The sequence below is a fragment of the Pygocentrus nattereri genome, chromosome 15 (assembly GCF_015220715.1).
Source record: "Pygocentrus nattereri isolate fPygNat1 chromosome 15, fPygNat1.pri, whole genome shotgun sequence".
NCBI lineage: Eukaryota > Metazoa > Chordata > Actinopteri > Characiformes > Serrasalmidae > Pygocentrus > Pygocentrus nattereri.
Genome location: NC_051225.1, coordinates 18,774,575 through 18,787,491, shown reverse-complemented (window position 1 = coordinate 18,787,491; position 12,917 = coordinate 18,774,575). Strand labels below are relative to the sequence as shown.

The following is a 12,917-nucleotide window of genomic DNA, read 5'->3' as shown; positions in this document are numbered from 1 at the left end:
TGGTAATAACACACAACACGGTCATTTCTTTAAATCAGCCCAGAGGATAATGATTCAATACACTCTTAACGGTTTTCAGATTCTCAGTACACGAATTTTTTCCTAACGGCTGCTTCAAGGCCTGAGAGGCAGGTGAGATTTTTCACCTCAGCAGTATGCGTGGGGTGTTATTTGACTGATGGTCGGCATACAAGAACTTGGCATCTTTTCAAGAACGGATGTTGTGTTAATCTTTATCAAAGTCCATGTCACGTCTTTTTTTTGTTCAAGCATAAAGTAAAGTAGAGGACAGCATTTGGAAAAAAGCATAACTTGACCATATTGAATTTAAACAAAGATAAAACGAGGGACAATGCATAGCCTAACGTGGACATTTCTAATAGTTCACTGTTTGGGTGCCATGGCCACACATTTGTCCCCTGTGCCCTGTAATGACAAAAGTGTGGAGAAACTGGCACGACTTGCCATAACTTACATCAATGAGGACCGACAAACAGGATACAAATTTGCCCTCAACCGGATTTTCAATGTCCACGTTCATCCTCAGGTAGGTCCTCTCGCACGAGATTCAGACAAATGTACAGAGAAATGAACAAAAACAGCAAAACAGTCGTTCTTAGCCGGTAACGTTGCTGTTAGCTTGTTTGTTAGTAAGCCGCCAGTTGTACGTTGAGTCTCCTCAATCGAGGACAAAAATTCTGAGTGAAGAACCGTTCTCTGTAGAGGAACTTTCGGGGAACAAAAACTGTGGAACACTTTTTCTTTTCTAGGGTCCGGCTGGGAAGGTCTACTACCTGGACCTGGACGTTCTTGAGACCAAATGTCATATCCTAAGCCCCAAATCCTGGAAGCGTTGTGACATAAGGCCTTTCATGGAAACAGTAAGTGTTAGTTTGTCAGTTTAAATAATTGTAAACTGATTCTGTATTAAAAGCTCAGCTGTCTCGGAAGCAGCGATGGAGTCTTGTGCAGGGGGACTGTATGTGTTGCTCATACATAACCATTACTGTTTGCTGAGGCTTAGCAGACTGGCTGCTTCTGCCAGTTGGCTTTGTTTAATCCGTTGTCACATCATGAAACTTAAAAAAAACGGTCAGTAATTGTTTCAGCGCTGTCACACGCCATAAACTGATGAATTTAAGAAAAGATTGGCTGGAAAATCGGAAAGAAAAAAGACAGACTTTCTGATTGCTTGTGTTTGGTGCATGATAGAATTTACCTCTGGCTTGCTTGTTTTGTAGCAAATCTCTGGAAATTGCAACACCACTGTTTTACACACGCCAGATGGATTCTCTTACCTGTACAGCTATGACTGCACTCTGGTTCCAGGTACTTTATCGATGTCAAAGTCTCCATCCACACGAAAACACTGAAAATGTGTTAGTGAGACCAAAATGCAGAGAAAAAAAAAATGTTTTCAAAAATATCCTAATGCATAGTTATATTCCATTAAGTTGCTAAGTTATATATTGAACTAACAGGTGAGCTGATCTCTCTCTCTCTCTCTCTCTCTCTCTCTCTCTCTCTCTCTATATATATATATATATATATATATATATATATATATATATATATATATATATATATATATATATAAAATGTATGTGTATATATGTATATGCGTGTGTGTATATGTATGTATGTATCAGATGCGCCAGAAAAGTTACAGAGGACATGTCCAGACTGCCCCCTCCTGTTAGCCATAGACAGTGACAAGGCAGTGTCCACCGCTAAGACCACTCTTCAGAGATACAACTACCAGAGCACCTTACCTGTCAAACTGACCTTAGGAGACATTACCAGGGCCTCCCACCAGGTGCTGCACCAATCCTATGCTTTCTTCTAATTTACTATAAATGCAGTGTCCAGTTACTCAAAATATTAACTTCTAAATCTCTTCAAATTTGCGTTTCCCAGAGCTGATATCCAGATTTTTGTTTTTACGAGTGTCTACTCAACACTAGTTCATGCATTGTTAACAAAAGAAAAAAAAATCTGAAATATTATATAAGAGAAGTCAAATGAGTCAAAGGATTTAGTTACCACAAACATACATACAGTGGGTTGCAAAAGTATTCAGCCCCCTTGAACTTTTCAACCTTTTGCCACATTTCAGGCTTCAAACATAAAGATATGAAATTGACATTTTTTGTGAAGAGTCAACAACAAGTGAGACACAATTGTGAAGTGGAACGAAATTTGTTGGATATTTTAAACTTTTTTTAGAAATAAAAAACTGAAAAGTGGGGCGTGCAATATTATTCAGCCCCCTTGCTTTAATACTTTGTAGCGCCACCTTTTGCTGTGATTACAGCTGCAAGTGGCTTGGGGTACGTCTCTGTCAGTCTTGCACATCGAGAGACTGAAATTTTTGCCCATTCTTCCTTGCAAAACAGCTCGAGCTCAGTGAAGTTGGATGGAGAGCGTTTGTGAACAGCAGTTTTCAGCTCTTTCCACAGATTCTCGATTGGATTCAGGTCTGGACTTTGACTTGGCCGTTCTAACACCTGGATACGTTTATTTGTGAACCATTCCATTGTAGATGTTGCTTTATGTTTTGGATCATTGTCTTGTTGGAAGATAAATCTCCGTCCCAGTCTCAGGTCTTTTGCAGACTCCAACAGGTTTTCTTCCAGAATGGTCCTGTATTTGGCTCCATCCATCTTCCCATCAATATTAACCATCTTCCCTGTCCCTGCTGAAGAAAAGCAGGCCCAAACCATGATGCTGCCACCACCATGTTTGACAGTGGGGATGGTGTCTTCAGGGTGATGAGCTGTATTGCTTTTACGCCAAACATAAGTTCGATTTTGGTTTCATCTGACCAGAGCACCTTCTTCCACATGTTTGGTGTGTCTCCCAGGTGGCTTGTGGCAAACATTAAATGAGAATTTTTATGGATATCTTTGAGAAATGGCTTTTTCTTGCCACTCTTCCATAAAGCCCAGATTTGTGCAGTGTACCACTGATCGTTGTCCTATGGACAAAGTCTCCCACCTCAGCTGTAGATCTCTGCAGTTCATCCAGAGTGATCATGGGCCTCTTGGCTGCATCTATGATCAGTCTTCTCCTTGTTTGAGCTGAAAGTTTAGAGGGACGGCCGGGTCTCGGTAGATTTGCAGTGGTCTGATGCTCCTTCCATTTCAATATGATCGCTTGCACAGTGCTCCTTGAGATGTTTAAAGCTTGGGAAATCTTTTTCTTTCCAAATCCGGCTTTAAACTTCTCCACAACGGTATCTCGGACCTGCCTGGTGTGTTCCTTGGTCTTCATGATGCTCTCTGCGCTTTAAACAGAACTCTGAGACTATCACAGAGCAGGTGCATTTATACGGAGACTTGATTACACACAGGTGGATTCTATTTATCATCATCAGTCATTTAGGTCAACATTGGATCATTCAGAGATCCTCACTGAACTTCTGGAGTGAGTTTGCTGCACTGAAAGTAAAGGGGCCGAATAATATTGCACGCCCCACTTTTCAGTTTTTTATTTCTAAAAAAAGTTTAAAATATCCAATAAATTTCGTTCCACTTCACAATTGTGTCCCACTTGTTGTTGATTCTTCACAAAAAATTACAATTTCATATCTTTATGTTTGAAGCCTGAAATGTGGCAAAAGGTTGAAAAGTTCAAGGGGGCCGAATACTTTTGCAACCCACTGTACATGTGCATACATTCAAAATAAAAAATTAATTTCAAGAAGCATTTTTTGTCATCATCATTATCATCTTAAGTGTGTGTTATGTTAATTACCTGTGCATGAAAATAAATGCAATAGTTAATTTAAATACTTTTAGTATACTCTAGTCACAGTCCTGTGCCATGTAGGATACAGCGTTTCTACCAAGTATCTCTGCTGGATCTACATGATCTCTACTTGCTTGTTTGTGAGCCTGCAGATGTTTTTCACTTTCACATGGATTATACAGGCCTCAAGGCCACATTTACAAACCATAGCTGTAATCCTTTTGTCAAGCCATTTGAATTTAGATGAAGGGTTTTAGGTAATAGAATGAATGACAGCTCAATTAGAACAGTGTTTCTTAACCCTGGTCCTGGTAGCCCACTGCCTCCAACATATTTGATCCAACTAAAGCAGGTCATTAACAACCCCTTACTGGGTTGAAGTGGGTGTGTTAAAGCAAGAGAAATAGAAAAAAGTGCAGGGCAGTGGGACTTGGGACCAGGGTTGAGAAACACTAAATTAGAGAATAAGCAGTTTATATAATATTGACACAAAGCTCAGCTTAAATACAGTAATCAAAATGTATTTTAAACATTTCAAAAGCCCTAGTAGACTATAATCCAGTTAGAAAACCATTGTTTAAATTGTGTGAATAGCAATACAATAAAAAGTCCTTGCTGATGGCATTGTTAAATATTGTGAAAATGGGACTAGAATCTAAGGAACCTTGTCCTTTTCTTCGCCAGATTTCTCCAGTTGCAGCTAGTTTTGTTGAGTATACAGTACAGGAGTGCACTGTGACACCAGTGGAGGAGGTCTTGTGTGTGCCAGTGGATGCAGGGAAAGGGGTGAGTCTCTGCCAACAGCCAATATTGCTGCATAGCTGGCTATTTCTCTCAAGTATGTATAATGTTGCTGTACTTCAATAGCATGCTTTATGGCCATTATGAATGTGAATATCTATGAGTGGATGGAAAGTCCTTTTCTGTTCCTCTTCTTTTAGTCCAAGAAATGTTTATTCTGTTGATTTTCCACAAATGATGATAACTTCAGTTACTTCACTGCCCAGTTTGTCTCTGTCTGCTCATGAGTTGCTGCTTGTTTTCATTTCAGGCCGTCGGATTCTGCGTTGGGGTGGTTTTTGGTGCTGACCCTGTGCAGGCAGACGTTAAAGTGTCTTGTGAAATATTCCAACCGCAGGTACAATAAACATCCTTGTTTGTCTGTCAACCTGGATCCCCCAGTTCATGCACTATAAATTTAATTTTCTTTGAAGAAAAAAACTTTCTGGCTCTGAATTGATAGTGAATTAGATCCAGATGGTGTGGATGACAGCAAAACAACACCCCAAAAGGGGGTCTCCCATGAGTCAGCAGCATGGGAAAGAGAATCAAGGGTGGCAAGTGGGCCAAAACTAACAGACCAACCCTCCTAGACCTCTCCCTGTCCACACTCACCTACACCTCATCTGTCTTTTCTTCTTTCCTCCCTTTCCAATTTCCTTTCCCTTTTTTCAGTTCACTCATTCTCTTAGTGAAAGTCATCTGTCAAATGTTTGATTGTTCTGTGTAAATACTAATAGTAACTGATATTTTGATAAGTAATATTATATTGCTGTTAATCACACAGGTTAGTTCTCCTTTCTTGAGAATATAAAGCCTGAATTTGCGGTACCTGTTTAGAAGGCTTTACAGAACATCCCATTCTAATTCAAGCTTTTAGTAAGTAATGCTTCATCCTACAAGTTGCGTGGAAGACAGGCATCAAGACTCTTCTCCACCCTGTGTCTCAGGTGGTGGAATGAACTTTCACTGGCTGTGTGAATAGTCCAGTTCAGGAGCGTAGGGAATTTTTAACTGGAATCACGACATGGCATAGCAAGCCTAAACTCATTAGGTTAAAGGTTAAGTTCATTGGTTCAATGCACCAGATCAAATTTGTGGGTGGAGCATGTATAATTTGTGTGTAATAACAGTACCTTCTATTCTCTTCCTCTGTAGCGCATTGGGATTTCAGCTGTTGTTCCACAACAAGAGGAAAAGTCTACCACTCAACAGGATACTCCCACCCCTCCAGTTTATGTTCCTGATGCCCACGTCCCTACATTTCAAGACACCAGTCAAGGTGGACTAGTAGACACTGTTCAACAGCTTAGACCACACCCATCCCATCTCCCTATGTCCAGTGAATCCAGCGAGTCATCTGAGACAGGATCTTCTTCATCAGAAGAACTTCCAGGCTCTGTTCGTGTCGCCAGGCCTCCCCTAGACTTCCGCTATGCAGCTTTGCGCCAGAAGAGACAAGCACCTGCAGTCATCAAACCCCTACACAGCCCCACTTTCCTAGCTGGTTTTCCCAGCACACCCTCACCTTTCCGTTCCTGCCCTGGTGCTGCCCGCTACACTACTGTGTAGAAATTTCTCATACAAGAATTTACACATTGTTAAAGTTGGACGAAGTGGTGGATTAGCAGATGGAGCATTTCTTATGACTTTGTGCAAAATAAATCAATCAAAATCAAATAAAAATAAATCAACTAAATCAATATCACATAATACCTCTTAATAAAAAAAAATCAAGAATAGGACATTTAAATGTTAACATTATGTTAATGTTAGATTGAAACCAGTAAGGAGACTTACTTTGAGCTATGCCGTAACAAATCATTGGTATTTCTAAGTGTAAGTAAGATCTAAGAAGAAGCTGCACTCTGTTATCCATTCTTTTTTTGCAAAGAATTTTTACATTTTTTAGCACAAAACTTAAAAGCTTAATATGCCATTCTTTATTTTTGACATGCTTATTTTCTCCAAAAATGCAATAATCCAATAAAGATTCTTTAAGCAAGACATTCGCAGCTATCTCCTATGTATGTAGTAAGTACACTTAACACACTCATGTGCTGATTTAAACATATTTTTATTGGTGCCTCATTCAAATACATTGAGTAAACACATTTTACTGTTACAACAGAAACTAAAGTTATTAGGGGGTGTATTATATCTACACATATACAATACCTTTACAGATACACACGGCTTTAGTTGCATTACAGTTTTTCTAATTTTCTAATCTCACTTAATTTTTTTTGGCACTTCTATTCCCATTGTTTTCCGGCGTGTTTCACATACATCTACAGTGCAGTTAACACAGCTTACAGAAAAACACAAAAATTCATTGCATATCTTTGTAAAACAAAAGGAAAATGTAGTGACGGCTTATAGAAAATACATTTTATATTTATAAATACCTTCACCACTCATGTGCTGGTAAGACTGACAATATACAAAACTGATTAATAAAAAGACAGGTACCAACTGAGACTGTGAAACAGTCAATGGATTCTATCAGAGACACTATATATAAAACTCTGTACTGCTCACCCTCAATTGTTCCATATTCATTGAGTGGAAAGGGGAAATACTGTGGAAAAGCTCTAATAAGGACTTATATTTGCATGTTGGAAATGTTAATAAAATACAACTGATATTTACTGCTTTCCAAGACACATACCTTTATACAGGATAACATGGCAGTTTGCCATGTAAGCTTCCATAGTCCAGTGTCAGAAAACAGAAGGTCATTTACACTGAATATTGCATAATATTCTTCCAAATCTATTTGGATTTTGCCAGTTGCTGTTGTATACTACAGCTAGACTTGCTTTAAATCAGACTCAGATGTGCAGGCATGTACTGTTGAAATCTGACTTAATTTTCTTAGTAACAAAAGCAAAACCATGTGTCCTATGTTTACTGATATTTCCCCTCTAAATCAGTTTTGGTTGTTTTTCATTGAGAATATGAAGCTATGTGTTTTTCCATTGGGGTCTCATGTATTCATCGATATCCAACAAACATGCACAAAACATCACACATTAGTATGGAAAGGGTATTTTTTATCAGAATAGTTAAATGGATAATTATTGGATTAATTGGTGATTCTTTCACTGTAGCTATGCAATGCTACATCTAGGGCTCTTGAAGGTACATATTGAATGCTCCATTTGTTGACTATACTTCAGATTAATGATTAATATTTATCATCAAAATATTTCTGTTTTACCACTAAATTTCTCTTGTACGGTAAGATCCACATTTCAGAATCTGCTCAGGAAAAATATTTCTGGCATGTCTTCACCTGTCCTGGGAAGGCTATCCATAGTTATAACTCACTGTGGTGCATTGAACATTTGAAAATGAAATGAAATGCCTATATTTGCAATATAATTTTTCATGAGTCATTTGTGACACAAACACATACACACACACTTTTTCTAAGCCGATTATCCTTCTGGGTCTCATGGGTCATTTGTGATATTAAAAACAGCAATTTGTCATTTAATTTTAGTCATTCTGGTATTTCATGGCCACATCCAAAATGAAAAAGGTAATAGAGAAAAGAAAATCCAAGCCTAACTTTGGCTTTGGCTTTTCTTCATGAAATGTGTGATATGTGTCAATACTAAAATCAAAATGCAATGTTTAAATTATTTTTACATTTTAGGACATCCTCAAACTTCAGCCTTGGGAAAACCACCATCATGTCTCAGATGTGGTATCTCAGAATAAATTTATCAGACCAAACAGCCCCCCTAATGTTCATCACTATATATTTACATGTTGGTAAACTTGAAAACAAAAAAGCAAAGTGGGATGGTGCCTGTATTCGTTTACATTTGCCCTTTTATTTAAACACTGAATTGTGAGTTGATTTTTACATTTTCATTTTGTAAGATATGCAGCCTATTGATACAAAAAGAAATAACAATGTAAACATTGCTTTTTGATTTTAGTTTTGACACATATTATCAATTTCATGAAGAAAAGGCCTCTCCATGGATCACCACCTTATCGTGGTGGAGAGCTTTGTGTGCTTGAAGGACCCTAGGAGCTATGTTGTCTGGAGCAAAAGCTCCTGGTAGGATCTCCCATGGCAAACTGGTCCTAGGTGACAGGCCAGAGAAAGTGTGATCCATAACCACCCCTATGAGGACAACAAAGCAGGACTTGTGTACCCTGCCCGGATCAGGGTTACCGGGGCCCCACCCTGGAGCCAGGCCTGGGGGAGGGGCTCGCCAGCGAGCGTCTGGTGGCCGGGCATTCACTCATGGTGCCCGGCCGGGCCCAGCCCGAAGGAGCTACATGAGTCCCCCCTCCCATCGACCCACCACCGATGGGAGGGGCAGTAGTAGGGGTGCGGTGCATTGTGGATCGGGCAGTGTCCGAAGGCGTGGGCCTTGGCGTTCTGATCCTCGGTTGCTGAAACTGGCTTTTGGAACTTGGAACGTTACCTCACTGGCGGGGAAGGAGCCTGAGTTGGTGCGCAAGGTCGAGAGATACCGGCTAGATATAGTCGGGCTCACCTCAACACACAGCTTGGGCTCTGGGTCCAATCTCCTTGAGAGGGGCTGGACTTTTTTCTTTTCTGGAGTTGCCCATGGTGAGAGGTGGCGGGCAGGTGTGGGCTTTCTCATAGCCCCTCGACTCGGCGCCTGTATGTTGGGGTTTTCCCCGGTGGACGAGAGGGTAGCTTCCCTACGCCTTCGGGTTGGGGAACGGGTCCTGACTGTTGTCTGTGCTTATGCACCGAACAGCAGTTCAGAGTACCCAGCCTTCATAGAGTCCTTGGAAGGGGTGCTTGAAAGTGCTCCTCCTGGAGACTCGATTGTCCTACTGGGGGACTTCAACGCTCACGTGGGCAACGACAGTAAGACCTGGAGGGGTGTGATTGGGAGGAATGGCCTCTCTGATCTGAACCCAAGTGGTGTTCAGTTTTTGGACTTCTGTGCAAACCACAGTTTGTCCATAACGAACACCATGTTTGAACACAAGGATGTCCATAAGTGCACATGGCACCAGGACACCCTAGGCCGCAGTTCAATGATTGACTTTGTAGTCGTGTCAGCGGACTTGCGGCCATGTGTACTGGACACTCGGGTAAAGAGAGGAGCTGAGCTGTCAACTGATCACCACCTGGTGGTGAGTTGGATCAGGTGGTGGGGGAAGATGCCAGTCAGACCAGGCAAACCCAAACGTATAGTGAGGGTTTGCTGGGAACGTCTGGCAGAAGAACCTGTCAGATTGATCTTCAACTCACACCTCCGTCAGAACTTTGACCAGATATCGGGTGAGGTGGGGGACATTGACTCAGAATGGGCCATGTTCCGCTCCTCCATTGTTGAAGCGGCTGACTATAGCTGTGGTCGCAAGGTAGTTGGTGCCTGTCGGGGCGGTAATCCTCGAACCCGGTGGTGGACACCCCAGGTGAGAGATGCCGTCAAGCTGAAGAAGGAGTCCTACCGGACATGGTTGGCCTGTAGGACACCAGAGGCAGCTGGCAGGTATCGACAGGCCAAGCGATCTGCGGCTTCAGTCGTTGCCAAGGCAAAAACCCGGGTGTGGGAAGAGTTCGGTGAGGCCTTGGAAAGTGACTTTAAGTCGGCTCCGAAAAGATTCTGGCAAACCGTCAGGCGACTCAGAAGGGGAAAGCAGTGTGCCACTAGCACTGTATATAGTGGAGATGGTGTGCTGCTGACTTCGACTGAAGACGTCATTGGGCGGTGGAAGGAATACTTTGAGGACCTTCTCAATCCCACCAACACATTCTCCAGTGAGGAGGCAGAGTCTGGGGACACGGGAATAGGCTTGTCCATTACTGAGGCCGAAGTCGCTAAGGTAGTTAAAAAGCTCCTTGGCGGCAGGGCTGCAGGGGTGGATGAGATCCGTCCCGAGTTCCTCAAAGCTCTGGATGTTGTGGGGCTGTCTTGGCTGACACGCCTTTTCAACATTGCGTGGACATCGGGGGTGGTGCCACTTGATTGGCAGACTGGGGTGGTGGTGCCTCTTTTTAAAAAGGGGGACCGGAGGGTGTGTTCCAACTACAGGGGAATCACACTCCTCAGCCTCCCTGGTAAGGTCTATGCAAGGGTACTGGAGAAGAGAGTCCGGCTTATAGTCGAACCTCGGATTCAGGAGGAGCAGTGCGGGTTCCGCCCTGGTCGTGGAACACTGGACCAACTCTTTACCCTCTCCAGGATTCTCGAGGGTTCATGGGAGTTTGCCCAACCAGTCCACATGTGCTTTGTGGATTTGGGCATTCGACTGTGTTCCCCGGGGTATTCTGTGGCAGGTGCTTCGGGAGTACGGGGTACATGGCTCTTTGCTACGAGCCATTCAGGCCCTGTACAAACAAAGCAGGAGCTTGGTTCGCATGGCCGGCAGTAAGTCAGACTTTTTCCCAGTGAGAGTTGGACTCCGTCAGGGCTGCCCTTTGTCACCGATTCTATTCATAATTTTTATGGATAGAATTTCTAGGCGCAGTCAGGGGATGGAGGGTGTCCGGTTTGGTGACCTCAGGGTCACATCGCTGCTGTTTGCAGATGATGTGGTCCTATTGGGGACATCAGGCCGTGAACTTCAGCTTTCACTGGATCGGTTTGCAGCCGAGTGTGAAGCGGCCGGGATGAGGATCAGTACCTCCAAATCCGAGGCCATGGTTCTCACGCGGGAAAGGGTCGGGGATGAGCTCTTGCCTCAAGTGGAGGAGTTTAAGTATCTCGGGGTCTTGTTCACGAGTGATGGTACAAGGGAGCGGGAGATTGACAGGCAGATTGGTGCTGGGTCAGCAGTGATGCGGGCTCTTTACCGGTCTGTTGTGGTAAAGAAAGAGCTGAGCCATAAGGCAAGGCTCTCGATTTACTGGTCAATCTATGTTCCCACCCTCACCTATGGTCATGAGCTTTGGGTAATGACCGAAAGAACAAGATCGCGAATACAAGCGGCTGAAATGAGTTTCCTCCGCAGGATGGCTGGATGGATGGATCTCCCTTAGAGATAGGGTGAGAAGTTCGGTCATCCGGGAGGGATCCGAGTAGAGCCGCTGCTTCTTCACGTCGAGAGGAGCCAGTTGAGGTGGTTCGGGCATCTTGTTAGGATGCCTCCTGGACGCCTCCCTTGGGAGGTGTCACAGGCAAGTCCACCGGGGAGGAGACCCCGGGGAAGACCCAGGACACGCTGGCGTGACTATATCGCCCAGCTGGCCTGGGAGCGCCTCGGAATCCCTCCCAGGGAGCTAGTGGAAGTGGCTGGGGAAAGGGAGGTCTGGGCTTCATTGCTCAGGATGCTGCCCCCGCGACCCGAACCCCGGAGAAGCGGAAGATGATGGATGGATGGATGGATGGATGAAGAAAAGGTAACACTTGGATTTTCTTTTCTTTATTAGCTTTTCCATTTTAGATATGGGCATGAATTAAAATAATGACTAAAATAAAATGACAAATAGCTTCAAAATTTATTTTTATTTTTCTCAAAATTACTGTAAATTTTTTTTTAAATGGAACTGCAAATATAGGTATTTAATTTTCAATTTTGGCAAGATATTTGCACAGATGTTTGAAAAAAGAAATGGCAAAAACTTTTATTGTTTAAATTATAATTTCTTTTTTTGGACGGATATGCCTCCTGTAGTAATGCACAGTTGAAACGTATATAGGGTTCTGATGAGTCAACTTTTCAGATTGTTTGTGGAAGTAAACGACGTGATCATTTTGGGGCAACATATTCAGTCTTCTACATGCAAGCAAGCAAGTAAAGTCTATTTATATAGCGCTTTTCACAACAGGTGTTGTCACAAAGCAGTTTTACAGAAGAATCCAGTTCCAAGCCCCCATGACTGTCACCAATGATGACAGTGGCAAGGAAGAACTCCCTAGGAGCAGGAGGATGAAACCTTGAGAGATTCCAAGACTCAGAAGGGGGAACCATCCTCCTCTGGTTGACACCGTAGAGCATACAGTGTTAGTCTAAAGTATTATAGCATAAAACGGGGAAAAGAGATGGAGCAATGGTTAATTAGATTCGATTTTGCAGCAGCATCAGCAGCAGTCAGTTCATAAGGGTGAGGTTTGCACAGCATTGTACAGCATGAAGCTCAATGGTGGTCAAGCCAGTCCAGGAGCCTGGCGAGCACTGGCCACCCAATCAAGGCAGAAGAAGCAGCAGCATCAAACACACAGGATGGGCAACTGTTCAACTCAGCAAAGAATGGAAAACACTCAGAGCATTGGTTCTGTAATAAATGACTAATCACAGATTGCAGTATTAACAGGGCAGCAGAGACTCCAAAAGGTCTACTTATAACAGCCCTTTACTAAAATGGAGAAACCAGAAGGTAAGGTAACAGACAGAGGTGGACAAAGTACACAAATCATGTACTTGAGTTAAAGTAG

At 42.8% G+C, this 12,917-nt stretch overlaps 1 protein-coding gene across 1 annotated transcript; it reads left to right on the top strand.

Moving 5' to 3' along the window:
• Positions 1-226: 226 nt before the first annotated feature.
• Positions 227-7,912, top strand: si:ch211-262h13.5 (uncharacterized protein LOC571127 homolog). Its single transcript, XM_017717846.2, has 7 exons — positions 227-547; positions 771-881; positions 1,242-1,329; positions 1,650-1,816; positions 4,435-4,536; positions 4,802-4,888; positions 5,689-7,912. Exons 1-7 carry the CDS (start codon positions 353-355, stop codon positions 6,100-6,102), a joined length of 1,164 nt encoding a protein of 387 aa, XP_017573335.1. The 5' UTR covers positions 227-352; the 3' UTR covers positions 6,103-7,912.
• Positions 7,913-12,917: the final 5,005 nt, after the last annotated feature.